At 38.9% G+C, this 18,779-nt stretch overlaps 1 protein-coding gene and 1 non-coding gene across 2 annotated transcripts; one reads left to right on the top strand and one right to left on the bottom strand.

Annotated features, from left to right (window-relative positions):
* The first annotated feature begins 43 nt into the window (after positions 1-43).
* On the top strand, positions 44-117 carry trnai-aau (transfer RNA isoleucine (anticodon AAU)). The gene has a single exon. It is a non-coding gene; the product is annotated as a tRNA-Ile (tRNA).
* Positions 118-2,165: 2,048 nt separating this feature from the next.
* exosc9 (exosome component 9) lies at positions 2,166-9,617 on the bottom strand. The gene is made up of 12 exons (XM_017460808.3): positions 9,447-9,617; positions 8,739-8,833; positions 7,699-7,818; positions 7,283-7,385; positions 6,987-7,124; positions 6,646-6,728; positions 6,341-6,473; positions 5,730-5,818; positions 5,031-5,177; positions 4,740-4,873; positions 2,833-2,896; positions 2,166-2,399 (listed from the first exon to the last, which is right to left on the bottom strand). The coding sequence occupies exons 1-12, from the start codon at positions 9,510-9,512 to the stop codon at positions 2,384-2,386; spliced, it is 1,188 nt and encodes a 395-aa protein (XP_017316297.1). The 5' UTR covers positions 9,513-9,617; the 3' UTR covers positions 2,166-2,383.
* Between the last annotated feature and the right edge of the window lie 9,162 nt (positions 9,618-18,779).

Genomic DNA, 18,779 nt, shown 5'->3' with positions numbered 1-18,779 from the left:
GTCTCTGTTTTTATATACTGATATAATGAGCGCGTAAACGACTGGCCGGTTAGCTCAGTTGGTTAGAGCGTGGTGCTAATAACGCCAAGGTCGCGGGTTCGATCCCCGTACGGGCCAAGAAACTTATTATTATTATTCTTAAAAAAAAAAAAAAATTATAATAAACTTTCTTTCGTCCTAAGTAGCACTTTTACAGAGAGGACCTAAAGAACATTCTGAACAAATTTGGGCCGAGTGCTGCCAACGCTCTAGCGCCACCATTGGGTCAAATTTGGGCCTAGGTCATAAACCCCATCCTCTCCATGTAACCTACTGGGACATGAGACAAACTAAACATCAAATTACACTTCAAATTTTTTTTTCCAAAGACGGTTTCTGTCATTTTAAGTCGTTTTTATCACGCTGATGCAAGTTCAAGTGTTTGTTTTGTTAAATAAGTTTGATTTTAGTGAGTTATTTGATGCTATAAAAACAGGGCCCAGATAACATCCGGATCTGGGCCACTTCAGGCAGTGATGCTGCACTGCTGGCCTTCTTCTGGCCCGGACAAAATGGATACGAGCCTGAAGTGGTCCACATGTGAAATAGCAAATATCCCAACTCCCAAGTGGGCCTTTTTAGGCAATGATGAGGTGCTCAAGGCAATGTGTAATCTGCAGGTGACCCTAAAGTGGCCCATGTGGTAAATAGTGAATAGAGTCCAAACATCACAAAACAAATGTGGGCCACCTTTGGCAAAAATGTTGCACATGCAGCATTGCTATGGCTTGCTTGTGGCCCAAATCTGGCAAACAGGAGCAGACCGCCCAAGTGCCATCATTCCACACGGTATGGGGGCCAGATCTGGGCCACAGAAATTTTGTTATCTGGGAGGTGTGACGTCATGATTGACAGCTTGTCTGAGCAAAGTAGTCACTGACGCACCGATGTACTTTTTTCAGGATCTTCGGGAGGAGATTTGAGCTTTAATCTTAATTTCTACATTTCCATAACTGTTTATTTCACACTGACATAATGAGTCGGAAAAGTTCAGGGGGCGTGTGCTTGCGATTGATTCTGCGGGAGTGTGGGCGGGACCTTGATACCGCAGCTCCACTTCACGCTCATTACTGCGCAGACTCGGGCTCCAAGATGTCAGCGTCATATTGGGACACTGGCGGCTTCACTTTTCTACAATGGAAGAGTGAAGGTACAGCCTCATTAGAATTCCCCCCATCTTGGATTTTTTTTTCATTATTCCTCCTACAAATTTTGTCCAATCTGATTTGAGGCTATGTAACAAATTTCATGACACTGCCACCTACTGGGCAAAATTTACAATAACATGCTAAAAATGCTTACATCTAACCCCTCCTGCATTACCCCTCCTCCAAATTTTTCCCAATCTGCACCAAATTTGGCTCACATCATATTGAGACCTGTCTGAACAAACCTATCAAAGGAACCTTGATATTCAAAACCGTTCTCCTGTAAGAAAAAAAAAAAAAAACAGGATCTGAAGGTGTATCTCAGCAATGCATCTACATTAAACTTGATGAGTATCTTCAGGACCATGTCCTGCACTAACCCAAGACGTTTCGTGACTGTGCCACCTTGTGGTCAAGAAATGTAACAACTTTCATTTGTTCCTCTTAAACCATTTGAAGAACTTTGTGAAATTCCCAGGTCATTTTTCCTATAATTCCCTGGAGTATGCTGAAGTGCACACACCCCAACATCTGAAATCCAAGTGTACTTACGGTTGACCATCATGGATATTTTCAAAAACTTTGTTGTTTCCCCCCCACTACCCCTCCTACAAATTATGTCCAATCATCACCAGATTTGGCATACACCATCATGAGACCTGTCTAAACATATGTTATCAAAGGAACTCTGATATTCAAAAACATTCTCCCATAACAGACTGGCAAATGTGTGGAAACTAAAAGTCTTGAATCCCTTTGCCCATGGTTATGGCTCTGCTTTCCTGTCATTGCTTATGCAACAATCGTAGTGCATCTGCGAAAGTTCGGCTCACCGTGTCTGGGCACGTGGCATATTTAATAATTAAATATATTTTATTATTATTGTTATTATTATTGCTCTAACATTTGTTATTGACAATATTCAGATACATTTCCAGTGTATTATGTTTGTGTTCCCCAAAGCAAAACCATCCCACATACAGTGAATCAAACAGTTTTAATTAAAAAAAATGGAAACATTTATTTAACTCTTAATGTTTTGATACACAAGAAATGATCAATTTGATCAGTCTAGAAGATACTGAAGAGAAAGCCAGCTTCTTGTTATTCTTGAGAGGCTGGAAACACTGAGTTGGAGTATAAGAGGTTACAAACACGGGGAACGGGCTTCTTTCTTTCAGTTTTCCTCTTCAGGCTTACGAGCATTTGCTTCTGGATTTTGTGTGAAAGAAAATAAATTCATTAGTTTACACTTAAAATGAGCACTTGAAAAATTATATATATATCCACCCTGAATTTCGCTCAGAATTTCTGACCTCCAACTAGGTATAACTAAAGAAAACACCCCCTTTGAATTGGAATGTCAACATGGCCACTCATACCATAAACAGTAAATAAAAGATCACTTCACTACTTTATATTATTGTGGATGAGGATTAAATTGTACATTAGTTGGTTAAATATATAACACTGAAACACAGTTCACTTTGTAGGTCGATATCGCAGAGTTTGACAACAGAGTTTCCCACTTCCGGTGAAAATTTGAATGCAGCGTTCGTACCAGAATCCCATTTAATGTGTTTCAGGGTGGAGGTTTTAACAGACGGACATATCCTACTGAACTGAAGGCAAACTGTATACTTACTGGCCTGCTTGATTCAAAATCACAACTTCTTCTTCTTCACTGTCTGAGATGACCATCACTTCATCTGCAAGACAAAACAAACACTAAGGTATACAGAATAGCAATACTGAAATAAAATAAAAGACTGGGCATTCATTCAACACCATTGTTTCCACACAGAGTACAAGTACGTGTATTTTGGTATTTGTCAAGATCAAAATAATACCGATATCAAAAGAAGTCAAACGAGTGCACAAGAAAGGACACGTGCACATACACCAATCATATATAGACATAACATTAAAACCACTGACAGGTGAAGTGAGTAGCATTGATTATCTCGTTACAGTGATACCTGCCAAGGGGTGGGATATATTAGGTTGATGTGTTGGAAGCAGGAAAAGTGGGCAAGTGTAATGACTTGAGCGACTTTGGCAAGGGCCAAATTGTGCTGGTTAGACGACTGGGTCAGAGCATCTCCGAAACAGCAGGTCTTGTGGGGTGTTCCCAACATGCACTGATTAGTACCTACCAAAAGTGGTCCAAGGAAGGACAACTGGTGAACCAGCGACAGAACCAGGTCATGGGCGCTCAAGGCTCATTGATGTGGAGAGAGAAGGCTAGAGAGGGAACACCTGGTCGGATCCCACAGAAGAGCTACTGTAGCACAAATTGGTGAAAAAGTTAATGCTGGCTCTGACAGAAAGGAGTCAGAACACACAGTGCATCACAGTTTGCTGTGTGTGGAGCTGCAGAATGGTCAGAGTGCCCATGCTGCCCCCTGTCCATCTCCAAAAGCCTCTACAATGGGCACGTGAGCATCAGAACTGGACCATGGAAGCAATGGAAGAAGTTGGCCTGGTCCGATGAATCACGTTTTCTTTTACATCATGTGGAGGCCGTGTGTGTGTGTGTGTGTGTGTGTGTGTGTGTGTGTGTGTGTGTGTGTCGGTTACTAGAGGAAGAGAGGTCACCAGGATGTACTATGGGAAGAAGGCGAGCCAGCGATGGAAGTGTGATGCTCTGGGTAATGTTCTGCTGGGAAACCTTGAGTCCTGGCATTCATGTGGATGTTACTTTGACACGTACCACCTACCTAAACATTGTTACAGACCAAGTACACCCCTTCATGTCAACGGTATTCCCTAATGGCAGTGGTCTCTTTCAGCAGGATAATGCGCCTGTTACACTCCAAAAAATTTGTTCAGGAACGGTTTGAGGAACATGACAAAGAGTTCAAGGTGGCCTCCGAATTCCCAGATCTCAAAGAACGTCTGTAAGATGTTCTGGACAAACAAGTCCGATCCATTGAGGCCCGACCTCGTAAATTACAGGACTTAAAAGATCTGCTGCTAACGTCTTGGTGCCAGATACCACAGCACACCTTCAGAGGTCTTGTGGAGTCTCGACAGGGCAGAGTTGTTTTGGTGGCACAAGAGGAACCTACGTAATATTAGGCAGGTGGTTTTAATGTTATGGCCGATCTGTGTACAAGTGCTCTCTGCATGCTAATTTCACTTCCCTACACGTGCGAATACGTTTCTTTCACTCATTTTTAACGACCATACTCACGAACACTGCTTTGCACGCTTAGGTCGGCCTTCCTCGTACACTTTATTAAGGATGCTGCTTAAAATGTTATAAGATGTTTTATCAGGTTAGCTGGATTCTAAGTTTTCAGAATGCTTTTGCTTTGACCCCTAATCAAGCAATCATGGTCAATTCCTGTCGTCTGTTCATTAGCAAGGCAACATATACTGGGCTTAAATCGTACAGTATCGCATGGTATCGAATGGTGGGATCAGCACAGTTTTATGAAAGTTGCTATGATACCTGTATCTGTATCGCTGCATCCCTAATATGGATCGTCCATCACTCTGCTAGTTTGATTAGCTTATAACAGATGTACCTTATAACAGACACAGTACCTTTCTTCTTCTCTCGCTCAGTTAGATCAGACATTTCCTCTTCCTCGTCGTCATCGTCTTCCAAACCCCAAGTGCTCTGTAGCCCCTCCCCCACTTGCCCAGTTCCCGTGGCAACAATGACAGGGGAGGGCACACTGATCAAAGTGTCAAGGAGACTAGACACCGTTTCAGTCAATCAAACGATAAGATAAACTGCTTCCGTCTTTGCTATTCGTTGTTTTTTTTGTTTTTTGTTTTTAAATAACCCAAAAGAATATTCTCTGATTCAGTCTATAAATCTGATAAAGATACACTTCAGGAGGAGCGTCCGCTTTGCTGATGATTTCATCAGCCGTCGCCTGGACGTCCGTCATCTCCAGCGGAGCTTCCTCTCTCGTCAGGACCGTGATTCGCTCCTTAGCTACGGACTCCGCGAAGCCGAACTTCCCGCCTTCTTTCCTATTGGTTAAAAAGAGAACGAAAATTAGGATTCGAATCTTTAACTTTCAATGCGTTCAACAAGCAGGGCTTAGTTTAGTTTAGTTCAGTACAAATGCAAGTGGGAAAATCGTGCAGGTGACTGTCGGCTTAATATTTATTTATTGACTTATTATTAATTAAGATATGAGAAATGGAACAGTTTGGGGCATGCTGTTGTTGGAAAATCATCAACAACGGTGGCAGAAAGGGTTTTATTGCTCATATACCACCCTGCGATTTCCAACAATTACAATTTTGTTCAATTAAAGAATGACACCTCCGATCGCTACCGGCTATAAACAGAAGTCCTCTCGCCAGACTCTCGTTTTTTTCCTCTCTCTTGAAGCGAGGAAAATAAATCACAGCTTGTCACAGAATGGTGTCGAACAACAAGTTGAACAAAAGGCAAATTGAAAATGACACATTGTCAGTTCTCGCAAACAGCGATTATAGGAGGTGGTGGATTCCTGTACTCAAATAGCAGGTTATAACAGCCTCTCACTCACACACACACACACACCTTTACTTTACCTGACTCGTTTGTCATTTTCCAAGGCTTTAGAGATGAGCTCAGTGATTTCTGACACTTTCACACTGGCTATTTTGCTGCACCTCAGAACCTACACACACACACACACACACACACACACACACACACACACACACACACACACAATTTCAAAGCCTAAACTAGGTATCAAAACCATATATTAAGTTAATAGTCTCAAACATTTGTCCCTCTCTCCCTCCATCCATTCCTCTTTCTCAATCAGTCTGTCTCTCTCTCTCTCGGTCTGTCTGTCCGTCCATCCATCTATCCATCCATCCATCCATCCGTCCCTCCCTCCCTCCCTCTCTCTGTCAGTCAGTCAGTTTCCCCCCCTCTCTCTGTCAGTCAGTCCCCCCCCCCTCTCTGTCAGTCAGTCCCCCCCCCCTCTCTGTCAGTCAGTTTTCTGTCCCTCCCTCTCCCTGTCAGTCAGTTCTCCCACCCTCCCTCTCTCTCCCTCTGTCCATCCATCTTTCTCTCTCCCTTTCTCTCTGTCAGTCAATATTCCCTCCCTCTCTCCCTGTCTGTCCATCTGTCCCTCTCTCGCTCTCTCACACTCACACTCCACACACACACACACACACCCCTCCTCTACCTGGTCTTTGAGTAGCATGATGCCTCCGCTGGACTGAATGAAGCAGATCTCTCTGTGTTTGTTCATGGCTATGACCAACAGACCGTCCATGACCTGCTCCTCTTTCTCACACGGATCCACCAGCAGATACGTGCTGCAGGACAAAACAGCGAGGACGAGGACGAGGACATGTTTAACCATCTGCACATCTACGCGATACGGACTAAAATGTCTATAAATTCTTACGTGTGATGAAAACATTAGGAAGAAAAATACAAAGCTACAATTTATCGTGACCAAAAACACAGAAATCTTTTTTTTTTTACCCCTGCTGGAAGAACGCGAAGCTCACACAAATGGGCATGTGGTAAACGCTCAGCGGAACTGGATCCCGCTCTTCCGGACTGAACTAAACACACAAACAACATCTCAGTCATCCGGTGTAACAGCAGTAAGACTCATCTTGACATGTCGCTACTTCTCTCAGACATCGCAGGCGTTTATTACACAGTATTGAAATGCTGAGAAAGTTCAGCAGATACTGAAGAAGCTTCTCCGATGACTTTATGGTATTATGAAGCGTTATAAAATACTCCAGTCCTGACTGGCTAAATATATACAACCGATTCGACAATTTATTATAAAACTAGAATACGTTCACACTCACCACAGTGACGTCTCGGCCCTGGATGGCGACCTCTGGCCTTTTGAAGTGACTCAGGGCCGATATGGCCGCAACGCTCGCTGCGTCCATCAAATTCCCGTCGTGGTTCAGAACGTGAACGTCCACTCGAATCTGCCACACCTGCCGATCGAATCGAGAACATGACGATCGCGGTTAACCAACGTCGACCGATCGGGACCACGCTTTCGACAGGGTTCAACGTGTCATGATACACCGTAGTGTCAATGTGAAATACGTGAAGACGGCCCTGACCGAAATAAAATCACTGCACGCGTCACCTTTTCTCCTGAGATGACGCACAGAGACTCCGTGTCGATGCATCTGGAGTTCCTGAGACATCTCTCCAGCTGCCTGTTCAGTGTCACTAACAACTCCGACTGCCTACAAGAGACGACACAATGGTGAGCGCCAAACATGCAGTTGCAATCGAAATGATTCAACCCCCATTGCAAATCAGGTTTATTGTCAAAATGTACAGACTTTCGGCTGTTTGCAACGAACAAATCAAACAAAAGCAACTGAAATAGTTCAACACAACTATTACTCAAGGGATTTCCCCAAATTCAACTGAAAAGCAACTTATAATGATCATATACTTATAATCAACTCTACGACATTTCTACAAGAACGCACGCAGTTTAGGATACATTTACGAGCATGCGCGCGTAGTCATTTTCATGCTGAAGTGACGTACCTGTTGGACTGAAAGCCGGGCGACGCCATTGGAGAAAGCTCCAAGTTAAAAAACATGAGGCCCTCGGTGGGACGTGCATCTTTTGGAGGGACCAACTCACATGACACCTGAGCCAACACTCTGAGGGGAGACACACACACAAATACACACAAAAATACAGATGAAGTCATAAGTTTATATGCCAAATAAAGAGCAATCATAAAAATGTATGAATTTAGGGTTTTTTTTATTATTATTTAGCTCTGTTCTGAAAAAGCGAGTTCACATAATAGATGTTTACATACTGTATAGTCCACAAGACACAATAATAGCTGAATTTACACAAATGAACCAGTTCAGATATTTACATACGCTCGATTCTTAATCCTGTGTGTCGTTACCTGGATGATCAACGACTGTGTTTATGTTTTGTGAGAGTTGTTCATGAGTCCCTTGATTGTCCTGAGCAGTTAAACTGCCCGCTGTTCTTCAGAAAAATCCTCCAGGTCCTGCACTTTCTTTACTTTTCCAGCATCTTCTGCATGTTTGAGCCCTTTCCAACAGCGGCTTTATGATATCCAGATCCGTCTTTTCAAATTTTTATTTTGTAATAAAATGTAAATTTTTATTTTGTTTAAAGATCTTATCCCCCCCCATTTAGTACTGAAGGGGGTCAAATATGCAGAAGATGCAAAACCTGGTGGATTTTTCTGAAGAACAGACACACTAAGAATCAAGCGTATGTATGTAAACTTTTGAACTGGTTCATGTGCAAATTCAGTTATTATTGCATCTTGTGGACTATACAGTATGTTAAAGTGTTATGTCAAATAGCTTATTCAGGGCAGTACTAAGGAAAAAAAAAATGCTATTTTTATGATTGCACTTAGTATTTAAAAAAATGATTAACATTTTACAGATTCTGCAAGACATGTAAACTTATGACCTCAACTGTACATGCATCAAAGCTCTTTGTACACCATATACAGAGATATAAACGGACTGTAGCTACTTGGTTGTTGTATATAGTTCACAAGCAAATGTCTGCCGCAGTACATCACCTCGTTTTCCCCAGACAGACCGTACAGCAGCCGTAGTCTGTCCCAAATGTGATTTTTATATTGCGGTAGTCGTAGGTTTGCCTTCCATCCAAGCGCTAAATCCAGACCAAAATAAATAAATAAATAAAATTTTACTGACTTTTTCATTCATTCGCATTTTTCTATATTTTTTTTTTCCTTCATAAAGACAATTTACAAAGTAAGTCAATTTACAACATTTTTATATTCAGGGACCCCATTCACTCTAATATAAACAAAAACAAATAAAAAATTTATAGAATGTAAAAATGTTTTTAAAAAAACTCTTTATTTATTTATTTTTTTTTTTTACAAACAAACTACTCAAAAATTAGGCATATTACTTAAACGTGTACAATAATATATGTACACAATTTTTTCATAACTTTGATAATAGTTACAAAACAATTTAACAAAATTAGAAAATCACAAAACTTTCTGAAAACCATTACTCTTGTCTATTATAAACAGAATCTCAATCGGCTCCCTGTTGAACACCTAGGGCACTAAACAGAGTGTGAAAACTGTTATGTAATGCCCTATGTAGTGCGCTTATATAGGGAGCACGAGGCCATTTGGGACTAGGTTTATGTTCAGAGCTAAGCCGGTTAGCTAGCGAGAAAATTCCGTTAATTACTGTCACTATGCGAAAACCCACGCAAAGTTGTATTGTATTCATTTATTTCTTACCTTTTTTGCCTCGATAGATTTAAGAAGAAAGTCTCTCTCGCAGTTTGATAAAGGAGTTTCGCGCATATTTGCGGCTCGAATGAAGCAAATGTATATATCGTTTATAAAATATGTCGCTTACATCCCTCTACTAAGCATGAGTAGCCTCTTGCGCGATTTAATGACGACAGCAAGGCAAAACAATGGCGCGCAGTAATGACGTCAGTTCAGGCATCTGCTTTCTTTTAGCCAAAGAATCCCTCATTATATATTATAAGAGCCCACATTCGGATCGCTATTTGTTAAAACTTATTACACCTATAGCGTATTGTAATAGCAGAGATGTGTCACATTAATACGACGATTTGTTTAACTGAAAGACGCTGAGCTGTGAAATGTGTGATTTCAGGGAGCCATAACAGTTTGATGAAACACTGACGGAATTAACATGGCCCCTAAAAATCTATAGCATAATTTGCTGTACATGCAGACTTGCTGCATTAAATATGAACGGAATAAACATGGTGTCTCAAAAGATGATTTTAATTCATGGAGCTTTTCTGAGTCTGTATACAACCAAAGCATACAGATGAATAAATCATTATTGTCAATTATAACCATTTAGCTACTTATATAGTGCTTCTATATTGTAGGTACTTACAGTCAATGTAGAGCATTTTCCAAAGGGACAAATAAGACCAACCAGATTTATGTATAATTCATTGTTTATAATCAGACATCATTAATCACCAGCCTGCAGATTATTTTCATGAATCATAACCTCAGTTTATGAGCTGAATGGAAAGGCACAACATTATCTTTTTATCCATTCATGTTGTTTTATGACCTCTGATTGTCCGTGGGCAGAATTAGCATTTAGGCAGATGTCCTTTTTAAACCAGACTCCAGCCTCCGGTTTTACACCTCACAATGGTGGTTATTGTGAGCTTTATAACGCCCAGCTCGAGCCTCTCATATGAGCGTTATGATGGATGACATGGCCGGATGCAGGCACTCTGAGGTCAATCATCAATCATCTTAATTGACTGTTTAGCATCATTCATCTTACATATAGCAAACAGCTGAAATAAAAAAAATATGGATAGAAAAAAAAACATAGCTAATAATTAAGATACAACATATAAATATATTTATACTAAACGAGAAGTAGTCTTGAAATATAATGTGTGCATGTCACATTAATAAATATATAGTTATGTACACAAATAATTATGTGTGTGTACTGTATAGTCTTTTACACTTCAGCAATTTACCCAAGACTCACCATAAGCATTTCATTGTACATACAGTTCTGGGAAAACAAATTAGGCACACTGTTATTTATCTATCTATCTATCTATCTATCTATCTATCTATCTATCTATTTATTTATTTATTTATTTATTTATTTATTTATTTATTTATTTATTTGTTTGTTTGTTTGTTTGTAGATTTGTTATAGATGCTCATTTTATGACTTCTACATTATTGAGTCAGTGCAAAAACATTTTATATTTCCATTGCATCACAAAATGAAATGTTAAGGAAAAATGTTTGTATGTCAGTAAAGAAAGCGACATATTACATTTTTATGACAAAAAAAACAACAACAATTTTTAGACAAAAACATAATGAAGGCTGCTGGGTTTTTATGCAAAGAAGAAGAAGAAGAAGAAGAAGAGGCAAATATGACAGTCAGAATCTGCAGAAGAACCGTGGCAGATTCTCCAAGACGCTCAGTAAAACTTACTAGCTTTATAAGCTTTACTTAAAACTTTATAAGTTCTTTATAAAACTGCACAAATTGTACCTGAGACTACTGATCATTTTTTTAAACAAAAGGCTGTCACACCAAATATTGGCTTTGCTTATTTTAATTTAGAAATATCTATATATAATTTTTGAAGGCATCATTGCTTCACAGCACTTCTTTGTATGTGCCAAGACTTTTGCACAATACTGTATATCTCAACATGCAAAATGCAAAATGTAGTTGAGTTGGTCATTAAATTACTACTACTACTACTACTACTACTACTATTACTACTACTACTACTACTACTACTAATAATAATAATAATAATAATAACAGCAATACTACTACTAATACTACTAATGATAATATTATTATTATTAATAATAATAATAACACCAATACCACTACTATTACTACTACTACTACTACTACTACGAATAATAATAATAATAATCCATTCATCCATCTTCTATACATCTTCTTATCCTACAGAGTCACGGTGAACCTGGAGCCTATCCCAGGGAGCAGTAGGTACAAGGCGGGGTATATCCTGGACAGGGTGCCAATCCATCGCAGGGTACTACTACTACTACTACTACTACTACTACTACTACTACTACTACTAATAATAATAATAATAATAATAATAATAATAAAAAAGTCTCATTTCAGTATCCATAGTTGCCAATCTGATCGACCATTCAAGGTCACAATAAATCACAATACATATAAATATTAAATTATAGTGAAGGACAGTGCCATGAGTCTTGATGTAACAAAAAAGGGTCTTACTAATAAGTAAGAAGACATTTTTGATTGGTTTCCCGCAGTGATGGAGAAGGCTGGGTGTTGCTGTGAGCTTTTTGTCATGCAAACACTGTGCTGGGGGGGGGTCACAAAGCAGGTGACATTTAAAAGCACCACTCTAAACCAAAGGAGCAGAAAGTGTGTGACTTTCCCTCTACGATGGATTTCTCCTGCTTGGACGCTGCAGCCTGTGATCCACAGCAGCTGATGGGAACGGCCAGCTTCGCTTCAGACCTCGGTTCTTACAGTCATCCCTTTGGAGTTCAGGTCAAGTTTATCCAGAGCAGCACTTTTCCTGTTCTTCCACCATATCCTTGCATCCTGGACGATCCGAGAGATCGATCAAACTCCCTCTGCGTAATAGGTAAAATCTCCTAACTGCTAAAAATTATCCACAAAGTTAATAAACAACGATCACTGCAAGAGTTAATTCAACACTGAACATATGCATTCAGCACTTTAAATGTACTATTTTTTGTATTTTGTTTATTATTTATTCAACTTAAGTGTTTGATTTGTTGTGCATACTGAAATGCTTTTCTGTTCACCGCGGTTGTAAAGAGTGGTTATTTGACTTACTGTAGCCTTCCTGTCAGTTTGAACCAATCTGGTCATTCTCCTATAATCTCTCTCATCAACAAGACATAGGGAAGCATATCTGTCTGTTGATGTATATAGCTATTGTTTCATTTTGAGGGCATTTTAAGAGAGGCCTGGGCTTCCCATGTATAGTCTGTGGTAGTTGTTTCATAAAGCCTATATGCTATTATATGCATTATGTATATTATGTGTATTTTATGTATTTTGTGTTTGTATGCGCAGTTGTTCCAATGTGCTTTTGACTTCCCATTGTTTTGGCAAACCTCTACTCTGCACTTTTCCTCCTGGTCTCAGACCAAAAATTATTTTTACTCATTTTATTTCACGCCTTGTTTCAAATAATCATTAAAAAAAAGGTAGTGTCACATTTGAGAAAACACCATGTCTCTGATTCGATGTTACCCCTTCTTTCCTAACCTCCCTGATGCTGCAGATGTTGGCAGGAGGCCCAAGTGCAGACGCATACGCACCACCTTCACGCACACGCAGCTTCTGCAACTGGAGCGCGTGTTTGCTGAGACTCAGTACCCTGACATCTGCATGCGCGAGGAGCTCGCCCGCAGGATCGACCTAGCCGAGGCTCGCATCCAGGTAACATGTTATTTTATTATATGTGACTCTATATCAGGTTGGGCAACATATCACTTTTTATGATATTAAAATTTCAAAGCAACTACTGATATCATTGTACATTGCATTACTAAATTCACCCCTAATATCCCTCACAAGACATTTAATTTCACTAGAAGCGTTGAGCTGGTATGGATCAAGATGATGTCAATGCTCACTGAAATAGTAATTCACCTGCAATGTTTGTAAGTGCAATGCAATGTTTCTCAGTCGGTTGTATGGGTTTTCTTTCAGGTTTGGTTTCAGAACAGGCGTGCTAAAGTGCGCAGGCAAGATCGTGCAGCCAGTGGGACTCGAGCACCAACTAAAGAAGAGAAAAATCTGGTGGAAAGTTCCAATTCACATGCTTCATCATCATTAGTGAAGCTTGGCGAGTTCTGCTCAACCACTGAAGCCACATGTAGTCCTCTACCGAAAAGCAATGGATGGCATGTGGAAAAGTTTTCGCTCTAAGGTTGTTCACAACCCAACCCACTCATGTAGCTTATATACCCCTCTTAATTTGTGTATTATTGGTTCCTGGAACAATTTCTTTGACATGATCTATAAATAGTTCATCTACCTCTTTAAATATAAGCCTAGTCATATTGTGATGACAATGAAATGTCTTGACTATTATTTAATAAGAAAAAAAAACAATAGCAGCACTTAGCACTGTATATTGTTGTGTATATATGATCGTATAATAAAAACCTGAAGCTAATGTTAATACTGTCGTCTCATTTTGAAGCAGTAAACAATAATGTCAAATTTTTAACTGCCTCATGTAAACAGCGTAAACAAAAGTTCATACTGCTCACGTTTCAGTCCTTTCAGGATTTTGTGATTCCACGATCGACGACGAAAATCAAGCAAACTCCGCAAGATTCGGAGGAGCTTGCGATCGTTCTAAATTACGGCAGGTTTTCCGCAGGTTTGGGCCGAGACACGTCACGTGACGTCATCACGATGCGCATTCAGTCAAAACCGTCTTCGATTCACGTGCGTCGAACACGAGTACAGCTAAAAGGTCTCGTTTACCAACAAACATCACTGCGAAAGACCGTACGATACAATTTTGCACAAACGCAATTTCGCCAATTCAAGTAGTTTTCTCTGCAAACTGCACCGCAGATTTTCAAAAAAAAAACCCTCCTCTAAAATCCTGTACAAACTGATATTTATTTTCACCACATCAGGATATTATATTAACACTTAGGGGTGTGTTATTACTGTATTGTAAAGCAATGTGTATTGTAAGCAAACTTTTTGTAGCCAAGGAACCCGTTTAACTGTAAAATAAATTCCAGAAGTTCCATACTCAGTATGGATTTATTTCATTCACATTATTGAAAATGTTCAAAAAATATATATTTTTGGAGCCGTAGTGCTTTCTATTCCTTAACTTTCCATCAACAGGACACATTAGGTCTGAGTTGACTTTGGTGCTTGGACCCTTAAATATAATAACTTTGATGATTGTCACCACTGTAACAAAACCCCCCCAAAAGGTTATGGACTAGGCTTACACATTATGTATATTATATAGAATACAAATGCGCACGGTGGCTTAGTGGTTAGCGTGTTCACCTCACACCTCCAGGGTCGGAGGTTTGATTCCCACCGTGGCCCTGTGTGTGTGGAGTTTGCATGTTCTCCCCGTGCTGCGGGGGTTTCCTCCCCCAGTCCAAAGACATGCATGGTAGGCTGATTGGCGTGTCCATAGTATGTGTATGTGATTGTGCCCTGTGATGGATTGGCACCCTGTCCAGGTTGTACCCCGCCTTGTGCCCGATGCTCCCTGAGATAGGCTCCAGGTTCCCCCGTGACCCTGAAGGAAGGATAAGTGGTATAGAAGATGGATGGATATAGAATACAAGTGAGAACACTTCACTTTTCATCTTAAAACATAAGCGTACTTTTTATTTCTGAGAAATGTGACAAAGGGGAATTTAATTACTTGATCGCTCATAGTTCTTTCCTAAACCGTGTTTATATTCTAATGAAAAAACATCATTCTAATGTCCCGCACGAGAATAAGTGCAGAAATGAAAGAATGGAGTTTCTGCATGACACAGGAACAAATTTACTTGTTTACAAATTTAGTTTTGTTTAGAAATTCCAGCTTGCTTTTTATTATTAATAACATTTCAAACAAGTAATTATGAACCTTTTTATAGACTTTCTTTGTATTTATTATGAGCAACTGTAAATCTTTTTATTCATATTATTAAATCTATTGAAACTGAATTCATATAGTGACACTGAGATGATGTTTAATATTTGTTTTTAGCAACTGTGGAGCTTTTACATTGAATTTTTATTTTAGAATTAATTGTAAAATAATTAAAAAATTAATTTGAATTATTCATGTTTCATTTTTATTATTTATTTGCAGCTATTTATGACTGCTATTATCAATTCACGACTTCGTATATATTTATATGACTTATTTTTATTTTTTTTGTAGTAATTGTGACGATTGTAATTAATGTCGTAATGTTTCACGCATTAAAACATTCTGAAGAGCTGGAATTTGGAAATCATGTATCATGCACAACATATAGAATTGATTAAGTTAATAAAGAATAGAAAATAACCCCCCCCCCCCAAACAAGCACACACACGGAAGTACATTTAAAATAGTTTATTTATATAAACATACACTTGCTATAAAACCCACTGCTTATGGAGGGTTTGTCGAGTTCGTTAGGTCGTCCTAAGATGATCAAATAAATATAGAGCCTTTCACCAGCAACTCAATTCCTCTCTGAGTAACAAAACCGTATCAGCTACATGATCCTGCTAATAACCTACTCGTTATGTCGTAATTAGAGATTAGCAAAGCAAATAAACAGCAGACATGATAGACGTGGAAACAGTCCATGTCCCAAACACTAGGATTTATGTCTAGTCAGCGTTCTTACTAGAAACAGCTCAAATCCTCGCGCTGTTCAGCACTCATACGGTGGCTCAAGGCAAGTTTGCTTACGGATATTCAAACAGTTTCAAATTAGCTATATTATTTTAAAAAAACATAGAGGTCGAGGTCACATTTGTTTATCTTTTCCATCTTCCCTCAGTAAGGATTAGCTAAACGTGCTTCATCATTTCTGTAGATATCTCTTTAACCGCTCATAATGTGATTAGCTAGCTGATCATGATAGCTAAAAGTGACTCTTCGTTGTGTTTCAAATGACATTTTAATATTCATGATGGATTCTAATAAGAACTCTACAATCAATTCCTAGTGTTTGGGACACATGCTGATTTTAGACTTGTTTTCAGTCTCAAAGTAGAACAGAAGGTGAAGTAATGAAGGCAATGAAGGTTATTTAAACTTGTATTTGCACAGCAAGTGAGGACCAAGTGGTACGATTTATAAATATTAATCATGGGTGGAAAAATCAGGAGCCCAGGTGCCTGGGACTGGGTTTTTTTTTTTTTTAATTCGTAGTTGCCCAGTACAGATACTAGCAAAACAAACGTTTTCATTTGTACACAACACGCTTCACGGTGGTGCGTTACTTCGATGCTATAACTACAGTGTGTGTAACTCGGTGTGTAACCCAAATTCCACCTCCTGCTGCACTACACATATCGACTAGATGGATTAATTAGTGTGCATGGATACCAGACAGTCTTTATGGAATCAGGAATACGCATGTATGTGAAAACACTGACGAGATCAAGGAAAATAAAGTGTAGCACAAAAGTCGGCATATCCCTTTACTGCATGGTGTTACCATATGGCAACACTGAATTTATCTCCAATTTTTTTTGATGGGCAATAATACAAAACTACTATTTTTCTAAGTAACTGGACAAAGAGGGCTTGACCCTCAACATAATAAAAAAGATGCCATATTAGATGACCAGGGAGTGCTGTTTGCACTCCCTTTTCTGCAGTCACATGGCATGGTTAAGGCCATCCTTGGAGGGCTATCAAAATGTTATTTATTATTATTATTATTATTATTATTATTAATTTAATTTTTTTTCAATATTTAGGCTAAACTAATTAAAGGGGAAAAAATGAAACACTATCCGAGTTAACGTTTATTTTTTTTGTCATATAAACAAGTTTATATATTTTTAATGGTAAAATGCAAACGTTTCCATACAACAACAACAACAACAACAACAACAACAGGTGATAACGGAACTGTTGTATGTGAGTTCATGAATTGAAACAGTCCTACATACCCCCCCCCCCCCCCAAAAAAAAGTCAGTGCGCTTCTTTAATAGTATATTTATATTTTTTCACATTCAAAGTGAGAAAAACTGTCGCAATTTTGCAATTGTACCTTATGTTCGAAATATTATGTTTCATCAGAAAGAATTAAGAATTCAAAAGAAAAAGATTTTAAAAGATACTTCACCCAAAATATATTTGGATCAAAATTTTTTTTTTTATGTATTTTGAGTAAGTAAATCCATCCGCATATTATTACAACTGTAATTCCTTTCTAGAAGATATAACTTTGACATGCTTACTCGGTGGCAAAAAAAACAACAACAAAAAACCCCCCTGCAACTTATAGTCTGGAAAATGCAGTAATTGGAATCGAAATCTCATATATTTTGTGTTATTTTTGACTATATGATATTTTCCACCGTTGCACATTGTTGCCATATGGCAACGATTTACCAACTACCTTCCACTCTTGAACTAATTCAAGTAATAAAAAATCCATACGAACATATTTTTTTTTTAAATGTAAATGTAATAATTCATGCAGTAGAGGGATATACCTCTCCTGCTTACTACACACAGGTACGTCGTGGTTCAACATACAAAGAGAGAAAATGTTATACGTGAAAAGCAAGGACGGAATACCACGTCTCGTACACAAACACGCTGGCTAACGACTTTTTGTCGAGGGTGCAAACATGATGTGCTACATTACACGTTTTGTTCAATGAGGATAAAGTTCCCTTTCATCCGTATATTAAGTCACGTGACAAGCTAAGTAGCTCGCCATACGTTATTACACTATGCTAGCGTCTGCTTTTTCAAATAGTCTGATTCTGGGCAACAAAAACATGAAGGTTTTACTTGCCTAGTAGGCTAGCTAATAGATTTATGGTTTGTCCAACCACGTAAACAATGCTAACTTTAAAAAGTAAAGTAAAAACCTAGGTTTACGAACTCCGAGACTGTCGAATTAAACCTTGCTGTGTAAACTACCCTGTACATTAACATGTGAATCTTCTTCAATGTGTAAAGTCCAGCTGGACACCCGATACCTTCAGAGTTAACCCAACACTATGATTTTTGCCATGTACAAGGTTTACGAACAAAACACAATGGGATTAAGAGAGAATTTTGCTCAGTATATAGCACAGTACGTAAGTGCAAAATGAAAACGAAATAGCTCTACAAAGCTCTGGATGTTGCATACACGTACACGACCACGCGAGTGTGCAGTCATATTTAAGGCACAGCATGGAAATAAGATATGACCGACAGCTGTCTGGAAAAATAGAAAACATTCTCCAAAACCAAAAAAAAAACACGACAAATCTTGTTCCTTCTCAAGCGACTGACGGTGAAAACGAAACGAACTGAAGCGGCCGG

Source organism: Ictalurus punctatus, chromosome 29, assembly GCF_001660625.3.
Source record: "Ictalurus punctatus breed USDA103 chromosome 29, Coco_2.0, whole genome shotgun sequence".
Classification (NCBI taxonomy): domain Eukaryota; kingdom Metazoa; phylum Chordata; class Actinopteri; order Siluriformes; family Ictaluridae; genus Ictalurus; species Ictalurus punctatus.
The sequence above is the reverse complement of the archived record's forward strand: the minus strand, read 5'-3'. Positions and strand labels throughout refer to the sequence as shown.

What these genes read in the sequence shown, in the direction of transcription:
- exosc9 (XM_017460808.3), bottom strand. Translation starts at nt 9,512, where the DNA reads ATGCGCGAAACTCCTTTATCAAACTGCGAGAGAGACTTTCTTCTTAAA. An exon ending in TTCGCGTTCTTCCAGCAGGG is followed by an intron (nt 6,474 to 6,645) that starts GTAAAAAAAAAA and finishes TTTGTCCTGCAG; the next exon opens with CACGTATCTGCTGGTGGATC. An exon ending in TGAGCGAGAGAAGAAGAAAG is followed by an intron (nt 2,897 to 4,739) that starts GTACTGTGTCTG and finishes TTTGTCTTGCAG; the next exon opens with ATGAAGTGATGGTCATCTCA.